The sequence below is a fragment of the Bactrocera latifrons genome, unplaced genomic scaffold (genome assembly GCF_001853355.1).
Source record: "Bactrocera latifrons isolate USDA-ARS-PBARC rearing strain unplaced genomic scaffold, ASM185335v1 scaffold_72, whole genome shotgun sequence".
NCBI classification, from domain to species: domain Eukaryota; kingdom Metazoa; phylum Arthropoda; class Insecta; order Diptera; family Tephritidae; genus Bactrocera; species Bactrocera latifrons.
Genome location: NW_017537401.1, coordinates 1,032,607 through 1,045,456, shown reverse-complemented (window position 1 = coordinate 1,045,456; position 12,850 = coordinate 1,032,607). Strand labels below are relative to the sequence as shown.

General features: G+C 38.7%; 1 protein-coding gene across 1 annotated transcript; it reads left to right on the top strand.

Moving 5' to 3' along the window:
- The first annotated feature begins 965 nt into the window (after window positions 1-965).
- Window positions 966-11,124, top strand: LOC108976067 (flocculation protein FLO11-like). The gene is made up of 3 exons (XM_018944982.1): window positions 966-1,107; window positions 8,354-9,556; window positions 9,676-11,124. Exons 2-3 carry the CDS (start codon window positions 8,410-8,412, stop codon window positions 10,788-10,790), a joined length of 2,262 nt encoding a protein of 753 aa, XP_018800527.1. The 5' UTR covers window positions 966-1,107; window positions 8,354-8,409; the 3' UTR covers window positions 10,791-11,124.
- The last annotated feature ends 1,726 nt before the right edge of the window (window positions 11,125-12,850 follow it).

The window sequence follows — 12,850 nt, the reverse complement described above, 5'->3', positions numbered from 1 at the left end:
CGCTGAAGCCCGACAACTAGGAGAGGCTAGAAATAGCATGCGCAGATTGAAAAGTACAACGTTCCATGACCTTCTAAGCAAATAACAAATATTATAATATTTAGTTTTTAATACAAAGTCTAATTTTGAAAAAGCTTCTTAATAGAGCTTTATTGTTTTACCTTATAAGTTATGAAAAATATTGCTTGTTAGTACATTTGTCACTAGTTGHAWTTCRAATGAAATGTAAAACCATATCTTGTTACGTTTCAATAAAAAAAAAAAAAATATCTATATCATAGGCAGCTTTCTGAACCACTAAATAATAAATAATATGGTTCGCTAGACTTAAACCAAAATATAAATAAATTAACAGCATTTCATTCGCCCTGTTTCTTTACTGCTAGAATCAGCTAGAATAATATAAGTACTGAAGGCATTACTCTCACAAACTAGCAGGTATTAGTCAGAAAACAGCTGAGTTCTCCCTTTACTTTACTCACGCGCTACTCTCGCTCTCTTCTGTAGTTTACTTTACAGCAGCAACTTGACTAACTACTCAATACACTACACATACTGATATGGTCTGCAAACTGGTCACTTGCAACTCGGCATGTGCTACTCATCTGGCGTTTTGTTTTGTTCCCACTTTGACGTTTGTGCCAGCCGGCGCATGCAACTGCCACTAATTGATACTGGCGTCCACATAGATGCACATATACACACACGATTATGACACGCACTCAACGGCTAAGCTGATTTCGTATGCTAAAAGCAACAACTAACAAATAATATTAACAATGAAAGCAGAATCGCCACAATGAAAACAAACAAACACGATCATCTAATTACATGCAAACCTGCTGAGCATATATGCACAAACATACATATGTCTGTTTGTATGTATGTCATTACGCGTACGTTGAGCCGAGCAGCGCTGGGTCCCCCAGCAGCAATTGCCCGCAAATATTTCAAGTTTAGTTTACTCGCAAGCTTTGAACGAAGCGAACACAAAAACACTAAACAGAAAACAATAAAACTCGTCGAAAGTGCGAAGCGTGCTTCAAGCGCAGATTTTTATACACACCGAATAAACCACACACAAACAACAAGTGAATCGAGTTTCATGTAAGTGTACGCAGCGCATTTCAATGATTTTTGCATAAATTTCAAAACTACCGGTTTTCAAGACAAAAATATGTCACAAGACGCAATATAAAATATCAATATTGTTGACAATATAATTTCTGGTTAAATTGTGTTATTGCAAGTGTATGACCATATACAGTACGCCGAAGGTCAAATATATTAAGGAATGTGTTATTTGAAAAAAAAAAACGAAAAAAATAATTAAAAATTTATTACAAATTAATAAAATGTTCTCGTGCAACTGAATTTCTGTACTGTTTTGCGCTTTAGCATTGTATATATGTATTATCCGCGAATATATAATTATTTTCTAGAATAATTCAGCACAAACTTACGTATGTTTTTGTACGTCACTCAAAAAAGCATTACTGAAAACGAGAACTTTGAAATTTTTAAATCAGCAGCGCGCTGACCCTTTTCAAAATGGTTCGCATGACTAAATCGCAAAAAAAAAATATAAAAATACAAATTTGTATAATTATAAAATTATAAAAGTATTTATAATATAAATATGTATGTGTAAAAATTTCTAGTGAATGCGCGAAAATTTAAATTACAGTTAAACTAAGACTAGTAGTTATACATATATACAGCTTGTGGTCATTCATATGAGAACGACAGGCACCTACACACTAAAGGCAACGTTAGAGGCCCTTCAAAACATACAAATTAATGCTCAGTGAGTTGATTTAGCAACGTCCATATCGCTTAGTCGATATCGGATGACTATAGCATACAGCTGCCATACAAGCTGACCAATTAAAATTAAGATTTTGTATGAACATTTTTTTAATTGACGAGATATCTTCTTGAAATTAGCCTGGGTATCATTTACTAAGGTAATGGTGCAAATTTTGAAGAAATTTTTTCAGATTGAATAACTATATCAAATAGCTGCCCCACTAACTGAACGATCAGAAGCAAGTGCTTTTGAGGAAAGCTGTTCTATTTAACGACATATATTCTTGAAATTTGCCAGAAGTTAGTGTCTAAAGTAATAATGTAATCTCGGAAGAAATTGTTTAGATCAGATCAGTATATCATATAGCTGCCATACAAACTGAACGATCGGTAATCAGTGCATGTATGAACAACTTTTTCATGTGATAAGATATCTTTAACAAATTTGGCAAGGGTTATCGCTTAAAGCAATAATGCAACCAACAATAAAATTATCTAAATCGGACCAATATAACATATAGCTGTCTTACAAACTGAACTATCAGAAGCAAGTCCTTAGATGAAAATCTCCACTATTTTTGAAGGTATCTTCATGAGATTTCGCAGTGATTTAGATCAGATCACTATAGCTGCCATACAAACTGACCGATCAAAATCAAGATTAGATTCATTATAACCCCATTTATGCTGTAAAAATGCGCTGTGAAGAGTACTATAGCTTCGATACAGAAAAAGTTGATATTTTTGTTTTTCTTTTTCTAGCATCCAAATGGTGTAAAATTAAGTTCGGTTTCGAAATTTTTCTAAATCAAACCAGTAGCAGTTATCATTCTTACTTGAGTACTAAAAAATTCCCAAAACTAAACTTAAACTTTTTCAAAAAACTGATTTTTGTATACCACATTTTTTTTTTTACACAAACATGTTAGATAAATAAAGCATCATGTAAGTATTACCGTTTACTATATTACTATAATGCACACTGTTGTAGGTATGAGCGAGCAGCAATTAAGTATGAGTAGTTTCCATCTCCACAGATTAGCTTATTTATATTTTTTGTAATCCACACTTTTATTTGTTTAGTTCATTTATTTCTGCTTACACATTTACGTTGTTTTCTTTGGAAAAGCAACACTCATGTAAATTTCAGCAGAAGCCGTCGCGATAGTCTGAATTGACATTTGATCTTGCGCTGCTGATAAGCCTATCATATTGATGGCTTGTTTGAAGTCAATAATTGCAAGGCGCTGAAGATATTATTATCAGCAATTTCGTGCTTAATTGCTTAAAACGAGCAGTAAATATATAAATATATATATATTCAATCTACAAACGTCAATATTGCTTTTGATACAATGATTGCATTGAGTAATTCGCAAAACATCATTTTGTAGCCGAAACGGCAATTTGAAGTGAAAATATTCGACACAAGATAGGAGAAAATTTAAATTTGCGAGAATTAAAGCCAAGAAGGTACCTTGAAGTAAATAAAACTTGTTAGTTAAATGGGGTCTAGGACGAGTTTTAACCCGATTTTGTTATTTCTAAGCACAAATATGCACCGACATGAGAAAGAAAAACACGCTCTCCCAGTTTTATGAAGATAATTCACATACTGTCCGCTCACCCGGTCACCTGGAGGTTCGAAAACCTTTATAATAGGTAAGGGACGTATTGATCCGATTTAACACATTTTTGGCAAACGAATATGCTACTATTAGAAAAAAATATATAATTAAAATTAGGAGATAATAATTTTAATTATATATAAAATTAAGAGATAATAATTTTTATTATATATCTCACACATTAGCCGATATTTTTGGTAAAAAGTCAACTATAAGCCTTGGGATCATATATTCAGCACCTGGTGGCTTGAACAGTTTTGCTTGATTTAAGCAATTTTTAGTCATAATATGGCACACCTCAAATACACTATTCGTGCAAACAATTCCTGCTACATTAATTCATTCTTGATTTACATACTGGAAAAGTGAAAGTTTCAAATGAAAGTTAAAACTGTTATATGGGAAGTAGGCGAGGTTGTAGTCTGATTTCATCCATTTTCACCTTTTAATATAAGAATTTCAAAAATCGGTTACAGGAGTCTCGGGATATGTGGTTTCACCTAAAAATTACCGGTACCACACCCATCGTCAAATTTTGTCAAGACCTTCATTAACGATCTCTTACTATTTCAGAAGTTGAATTTATTGTCTCTGACGTATTCAGTTATTTATTTATCGCGCTTTTAGTATTTTTTTGTTTTACACCATCGTTATATGGATGAGTGAGCGGGGTCGGCGGGCCAAGTTTAGCTCAGCGCTCAAAAAGTCCTCTTGCGTTCATTAAATTTATCTTAGATAATGTTATTGAAACTCTCATACATACATATTGGTCTATTCAATTATTTGCACTCTCACTATTTAATTTTTTTTTTTTTTTATTTTATTATTATTATTATTATTTTTTTTTTTTTTTTGATGTAATATCCTCCGGCATGACACTTAATAAAATTTTTTTTCACAAAAACATACAAAAGTATGTAACTGCGTTGTTGTTTCCTCATTTCCATAACTTCTTTTCGCGCTTTACAATTGACAGCTTTCGATTGATGTCTCTCACCTGCTTACTTTGAGTAGGCACTCGTAGCAACTCGTGCTATCCACCACAGTATCATTAATCACTGACACATTTAACTAACCACTCGAGTGTGACTTCAAGTGCACAAGAGTGGTTGGCTGATAGACACCCGCAGACAGATAGAAAGGCAGCCAAACAGACAAACACGCTGATCGAGAAAGAGGCCGTTAAGCAGCGTGCCAATAAATGCGGAGCATACGAGCATATGCTGTAAACTTAATATAATTAAAATGGGAAATTAATTTTTGCCTTTTCACGTGGGAGATGCGCATAAGTACTTATATAATATATATAGATACCATACATATTTGAGTGTGGATATATATGTATGAGTGTATATGTATGTGTGTATACCATATGTACACATGTAAGCGTATACAAACAAGGTATGTCTGCTTGATGGCTTTCAATGCGCTTGTTATTCGTTGCGTAATGCCTTAAAGCTGTACTTAAATATTTCCTCATAAAGCAAATTTATAGCAAAATATTTATTTCGCCATAATTTATGCGTGGAAAATATTTGCTTTACGCGAAAGCATGGGATTTTCTTGTTTCTAACTCATAACAACTCTGGGCAAAAAGTAGTACGACTTTATTCATAATTTTAAAATTTTCAGTTTATTTGGCAAAATCTATGTATAAACAATCCCCTTTTGTTCACAATATACTAATACTAAGGTTTTTTTTTTTTTCTTCAATTCTCATTTTTTTTCTGCTTCGGCTCACCTTTGTCAGCATATTCGGCCGTTTGATCATCTGTCTCCAGGTCGTAAGCATAGAACCAAGACTCATCGCCAGTAATAATGTAAAAATAATATAAAAAATATATCAACAAATTAATATTCGCGCGAAGTTTAAATAAAAATGTCTTTCTACTTTCGGCCCACGGCTACTGCCAGCTGAATACGATGCATCTGTGACTCATCAGTGACGCATGAACTGTTTGTTGCTGTTTTTGAAAATGATGAACAATACGTTATTGTGTTGAAATTGCGCAGTACAGGTTTTGCTGGTTGAATGACTGTCGTTGTGGTTTTGATTTTAAAATTTTAACCCAATAATATGGAAGCCGATGCATCACTTGCAAGTCAAAGCAATTATTTGTACGAAAATCGGCTGAAATTAAAAAACCGTGATTATGTTAATACCATAATTGCATTTTATTAATACTTTTGTTTATCAGCGCCAACTAAATTTAGCGCTGAGCCACTTTTCATCAAGCAAATGCAATCAAATAGACACTGAAACACACACAAAGACACTTTATCAGTTTCTGTAGACGTAGTTGCTTGTCTGCGCGAAAATCCACACTTTTGCTCTGCGATAACTTTTGCTACAAATATTTCATGTACGTAAATAAAATACAAACCCAAAGCATTGCGGGCAGAGGCGTATTCCGGCGCGCACTCATTGAGCCGCGGCCTATTTGTTTTCGAAAGCACTCATCTTAATTATGACTGACAAGTGACAACTAAATAAATTGTAAACACAAGGGAAGTGCGCGCAAACATACATACAAACTTACAATCTTTGAAAGTGTGTTGTTGTAGTATGCTGTGGTGTATGCTGTAAAATTGTTGTGTAATTGAGACTACTTAAGAATTTGTAAAATTTTGTAGATTTGCTGATAGCTTTAAAACATTCTAGAAAGAAACAAAAAAGCAAATAAATATTTATTGGACTTGAGACATCTTTACTTTAAAAAATTTGAAAAGAGAATTTTATAAGAGATTATCACAGTATATAAAAAATTTGGGTAGTCGAAAAAGTATTTTCGCATTTTTGCAGTAGATGTTACAGTCGTATAGCTCCAGTGCTACCAATCACATTGTGTCATAGTATTGAAAATATTAGATTTTAAGCTTCATTTCACCAAAAAAAAAATAAATTCAGGAAAGTTGAAAAATAGTTATAGCAGTTCAAAAATGAGTGACAATAATGAAGAAATTCGCTATATTTTGAAGTTTTTGTATAAAAAGGGAAGAATTCAAGCCATCAATAAAATTTTTAAAGACGAAGACGATATCAGTTCATGTGGCACAACAAAGGCTCGCTGGCTTCCATTCTGGAAATTTCGATGTGAAAGATGCATCTCACTTTAGTCGATCTATCGTTGAAAAAGTCTAGGAAATTATGGAAAAGATTGACCAGCACCGTCACATAAACAGCCATGACATCGCTAACGAACTCAACATTCATCATCTAATAGTTTTGAATCATTTAAAAAAGGTTGGCTACAAAAGGAAGCTCGATATTTGGGTAAAACATGAATTGCCTGTGAAAAATTTAATGTACCGAATTAAAATCTGCAGTTCTTTGCTGAAACGAAATGAAATCGAACCACTTCTGAAACGAATGGTAACAGGAGACGAAAAGTGGATCAAATACGACAATATTGTGCGAAAAGATCATGGTGGTAAAGCGTGGTGATGCTTAACAAATGGTCGTAAAGCCAGGATTGATGTTTCGAAAGGTTATGCTGAGTATTTGGTGGGATAGGAAAGCGAATGACACTATGGGCTGCTTCAGCCCAGTCGAAGGATTGATTCTACATCAACAACTGATAAGACTGAAGCAAGCAATCGGAAAAGCAGCCAAAACTGATCAACAGAAAAGGCTTCGTTTTCCATAAGGACAAAGCTAGACCACACACATCTTTGATGACTCAGCAAAGGCTGGAAGAGCCTGGAAAATTTTGATGTATCCACCATATAGACCTGACCTTTCACCATCGGACTACTATTTCTTTTGATTAATGCAGGACTCCCTTAAAGGAGTAAAGATGGCTTCAAGATTAGCCTGTAAAAATTAAATTTTGCTGTTTTTCGCCGAGAAACCAGAAAAGTTTTACACTGTTGGAATAATGTCTCTACCAGAAAAATTACAGAAAGTGGGTTACCAAAACGGTACATTCATTAAAGTTCAAACCAAATCTAATATATACATATATATTTATTGTAACGTATGGCTCTGCAGGGGAACGAAGGGGTACAAAAGTTTATAACCAAAAAAAAAAAACCTAAACCGTATACTTTCGTGATCAGAGCTAAATAGTTTGTTCGAACATTAAAATGTTAGTAAACATTAGGAAAGTAAATGTCGTGGAATTTCGTGAAGATATCTCGTCAAATACAAAAGTTTTCCATAGAAGGACTAGATTTTGATCAATCACTTCGTATTACTGCTATATGCCATAGTACTCCGATCAGCATAATTTTTTTGAAGATTATATCAAACCTTTAGATAATAATCCGTACCAAATTTCGAGAATATATCTCGAGAAATGAAAAAGTTTTCCGTACAAGGATTCCATTTTGTATAATCAGTTGTATGAGAGCTACATGATATAATGGTCCGTTATCATCGGTTCTCACAATTAAACAGCCTTTTCGGAAAAGAAGATGTGCAAAATGTGTGATGGATGTTTCGAAAATGAGATATTATTTAGGCTAAATTTTGTGCCAACCTAATATGAATGTATATAATATCTATAAAAATAAATTAATATGAATGAGTAAAAATTATTGCAACTTGCTATATTCTGCCCAAGCCAATTGAAATATGCTTGATCAATTCTGAGAACTAATTGATAATATGAAAATGATTCTGCGAATAAATTCTCATAAATTCAACTTTCTGTAGAGACCTATGAAGCTTTGTTGATTGAATACAATATCTTAAAGATTAATTGTCTCTCGTTGTAATAAGCTGTTGGGTATTAAGTAAATTAAAGTTAAGTCCACACAACCCCCTAGCGTTAAGACTCGCTCCTTCAATTCATTATCGCAAACCACACAGCTTTCTGTGAAAATTATATTCAGAATTTTTACAAATTGCCTTAGTAAAACAGCATTTACCCCAACACTCACTGATTTCAATACATTTCTGCTTCATCTTTCAGAAAAAATCAACACTGTATACCAGCGCTCACTGTGATTTATTTGAACGCGCGTGAAAATGAGTCCGACTAACCTGAGGCTATACTGTCTCACTGTAGTTTGCTTGCTCTTATCCAATTGTCTGTTTGTAGATGCAAAACGTGTGTACAGCGGCGGTCGACGCAGCTCCAGCAGCAGCGGCAGCTCGTACTCAGCACGTCGCACGTCATCGTCATCGCAGTCGCATAGCTCATATGGCGGTGGCTACACTTCACATGCAGCCGCTCCAGCATCGCGTCCATCCTATTCACATTCGGATGCAACAAAACTCAGCTACAGTGGTAACACCTATTCGGCACCCGCCAAACCGCAGAGCTCCATAACAAGCCATACGCAATCACGTCCGGCCGCCACATCAGCACCTATCGGTTGGAATGTGCCCAAATCGCAAGGTCCACCACCGGCATACTCGCCTTCCAACACAGTGGGTGGTGCACGCACTAATATACACGAGCCGCCACCAGCCTACAAAGCCACTGCACCGGTAGCTTCTGCACCTGCATCGTCCTCTGTCTACAGAGCAAGTGCACCGCCACCGAATTATGCCGCCGCAACAAATACGGCCAACCGCGGCGGAATGACACCGGCACAAACATACAATCCGAGCGCACCGGCCGCCTCTAATAACTACCGCGGCTCGATGACACCGGCGCAGACATATAGGCCAAGAGCAAATTCAACAGGCTTTGGCAGTGGCTCACATACACCGATACAGCGCACTAGTGTGCAGGGTGTTCAATCTAGTTATCCTCAACAGAGTTTACCTGCTGGCGCCACGTATTACAATTCGCCATCGCATTTACCAGCGGGTGCGACTTATCACTCAGCCGGTTCTCTGCCGGCTGGCGCGACATATCACAGTTCTTTGCCAGCGGGCGCAACCTATCATCCGGCTGGCTCTCCGTATCATGCACCTGCCGGCGCCACCTATTACCCTTCCGCAGGCGCCTTGCCAGCCGGTGCCAGCTATCACCCAGCAGGACATGTACCTGCCGGTGCTACATATTATCCGTCAGCTGGTGGTGTACCTGCCGGTGCGAGTTATTATCCAGCTGCGGCAGCAGTGCCGGCTGGCGCAACCTTCCTACCGGCCGGTTCGTCGCTACCGGCTGGTGCAACCTACTATCCACAGGCGCCGGTTAAGTCCTCATCCGGTCTTGGATTCGGTAAGTATCGTCTAAGTGTGCACTAAAATTTAACTCTGCTAGTTTGTATCTCTTTCTTGTCCAAGCTTCGTTCATTACTTTCTATAGCCACTTTTCTAATCCTCTACTCTTCCACACAGGTTCTGGTCTGGCTGCCGGCGCATTAGCTGGCGGTCTGCTCGGCTACGCTCTGACACCATCACAGACCAAAGTTATTGAGCATGTGCCCGCCGGTGGTGGCTATAGCGGTGGGGGCAGTGCCCCACCAGTCAGCGGTGGAGACGATCGCATCATAATAATAAATAATGGACCACCAGGATCAGTGACAACTACGGATGCCGGTTCCGGTACTACTGTCATCACCACCAATGCAGCAGCTCCCGTTGCCGCACCCCAACCAGTGGCACCACAAAACTACGCACCGCAATCCAACATGGCTCAACCTGTAGCACCAAATCCAGGAGCGCCGCAACTGGCACCTTTCGGCACTGCTCCAACTGAAAATGGTGGTAATGCAGCAGCTGCTGTAGGTGGTGCAGCTGCCGGTGCAGCCATCACAGCTGCCGTTGCTCCATCCCTGAATTCCGCACCTGCTTCTAGCACTGGCGATGCTGCGCCTATTGCTAGCGGTGTATCTATTCCCAACGCAGCTAATCCTGGCTCCGCACCCATTCCAGCACCGGTCGTAACCCCTGATGCCGCAGCTGGCGCAGCGCCTGAGCAACCACCCGCACCAGGTGGCATTATCTGCGTACCCGTGCGTGTCCCTGAACCAGATCCTGCAGACAATACCAAAACGATTGAAGTGGAGAAGATAGCTTGCTACCCAGCCCCACCTGCAGAGGCGACAACGCCCGCACCAGCAGCCACGAATGCAACGGAAGCTGCAGCAGTCACACCCACAGCTAGCAGCGCTATCACTCCAACAACAACATCAGTTCCTGCTATCGCATCGGCTGCTATCGCACCGGCTGCTATTAGCAATTCGGAAATTGGCGTACCATTGGCACCACTCACCACATTGACACCCGTAGTAGTTCCAGAGGGTTCGGTCGCTTTGGCGCCGCTCAGCCCGAACAGGCAGCCGGATATTATGAAATTGCCGGGCACTTATTATGCTCGACGCTCACTCTCCAATGTGGAGCTGGCCGAAAGCTCTGGCCTTCTGCGCGCCAGTGCCGGTGCAACAAGCAATTACGCCAATTTTGGTATTGCGACAGTGTTGACACTGGTGGTGGCATTCTGCATGCACTAAGGCTCAACTAATGGTGTAGAAATCAAATGCAGGCTGTGGTCTCGCAGGTAGAGTGGTGAGTGAGGCAGAACTCAAAGCCAAAAATATAGTACAGCAGGTATTCTTCAACTAGCAGCTGTCAATCGGACATTCTCAAGCTGTAGATCCACAAATACAATTCTCAGAAAACAGTAAATTAGCGAAATATTTAAATTTTTCAGTTGCAACTCAAACCCAATTTTAATACTATTTCCATTCTAACAAAATTTTTTGAGTCTCACTCAAGTTTAGTGCAGACTCGTATATATATTTTATGATTAAAACGATAAATAATAAAAATTTATAATTTAGTAAATAGTGTGTTATCATTTTAGTTTGAAATCAGTAAAACTCAGACTGTATGTACTGTAGTTGTAGTTGTATTTACCAAGGACCTATATATCCAATACCTTCGCCATCGGATATTAGAACCAGTCGTTCTTCCATTTTGATTTTTGACGCCAATTGAGATTCCAAGCGAAGCCACGTATTTTTTTACCTCTGCTTTCCCCGACGGGTACTGCGACAAATACTCTCAGAGCTGGAATGTTTTCATCCATTCGGACGGCATGACCCAACCAGTGCAACCAATGTCTCTTAAATCGCTGAGCTATGTCAGTGTCTTCGTGCAGCTCTTCGCTCCATCGACTGCGGTATTCGCCGTTGCCAATGCGTGAAGGACCACAAATCTTTCGCAGAACCTTTCTCTCGAAAATTCGTAACGCCGACTCATCACATGTCAACATCCATGAATCTGCATCATATAGCAGGAGGGGCATGATGAGTGATTTGTTCTTTCCAGCTCTGTCACAAACAGTCTCACCTGTCGAAACCCAGCTACTTATTAACAGTGGCGCTTTCTACTGACCTTTTTTTTCTCTCTGTAGCTCCGTAACTGTTATTGATCAAAAAAGAGGCTTGAGTAAAATGGTTGTACGAGTAATATCTTCTTTCAGCGGAGTGCATTGTCCGATAACCTGACTCCTTCTCCTTGCAATTACTTGACAATCCAAGTGCTGTCGAAAATGCGACACAGGTCCGTGATGATGACACCGCACCCCGCAGTAATCTGTGTAAAACCCCACAAGCGGCCCCAATTAATTGTTGCGAAAGGMATTCTTAGTTTCTTCACAAATTTTGCATCGAACTCTCTCGGAAACAGCTTCGCCTGACGAAGCCCAATCTCTTACTACTTTTCATGAACTGCCACACCAGTGTTGATTCCATTTCAACGAAACAGATTGTCTGAGTTTGCCCTTAACTATCACTGAGAATAACAGTTCGTTACCCATCGACTTCGGCTTGAAAAATCTTTGGAAACCTTCCGATAGGCACTGACAGTTCTTCCGTACTCTACTCAGCAGAGCTATATTAGACCTTTTTGCTATTATTCCCATAGCGAAATGGCGTGGAGTTCCAAATCACCTCTATCACCTAGCAGCAGTGATACATATGCTTGAAAGCCTCTGAACTTTCGTTAACTGTTTCTCAACAGTTCGCCAGTAAGTGAGACTCCCATATGTGACCATAGATTGGTCTATCACAGTGTATATATAACAAAGTATGCCTGGTTTGCACACCATTATCGCTGTGGTGGTTTTCTATATCATCTCTATTTCTTAAAGCGGCCCTGTCAGAATGCGCTGTTCAAATGGCTGCAAACCAGTCCAATGAACACGGTGAATTAGGAGTATTGTGCAGGATATCTACCCATTGTAGAAGCCCTCACCTATAGATATATATATATATACATATAAAATTATACATATTTAAAAAATAATGTGGCCAGATTTCAAGCACTGCATTTAAGTTTTGCTTATGTGAATCCTATTCGTAATAGAACCACCCTAAATTTGCACTGTTTTCTCTCTCTCTTTAATACCACACATTTCCAGCACCCTAGGCTGTATCTCTCTTTAGGCGAAGCTAAATATTTTACCATTTCTTTGTGACATTTACGCGCTTATTCCATGACATAACTCACCAGGGCAATAAAATAAATGGCAAACTTTTCCGAGAATTAATAAATCTTGCTGTGGTTT

Excerpts from the sequence above, each read along its gene's own strand:
- LOC108976067 (XM_018944982.1), top strand. The coding sequence starts at position 8,410 with ATGAGTCCGACTAACCTGAGGCTATACTGTCTCACTGTAGTTTGCTTG. Across the intron at positions 9,557-9,675 it reads CTCATCCGGTCTTGGATTCG|GTTCTGGTCTGGCTGCCGGC; the intron begins GTAAGTATCGTC and ends TCTTCCACACAG.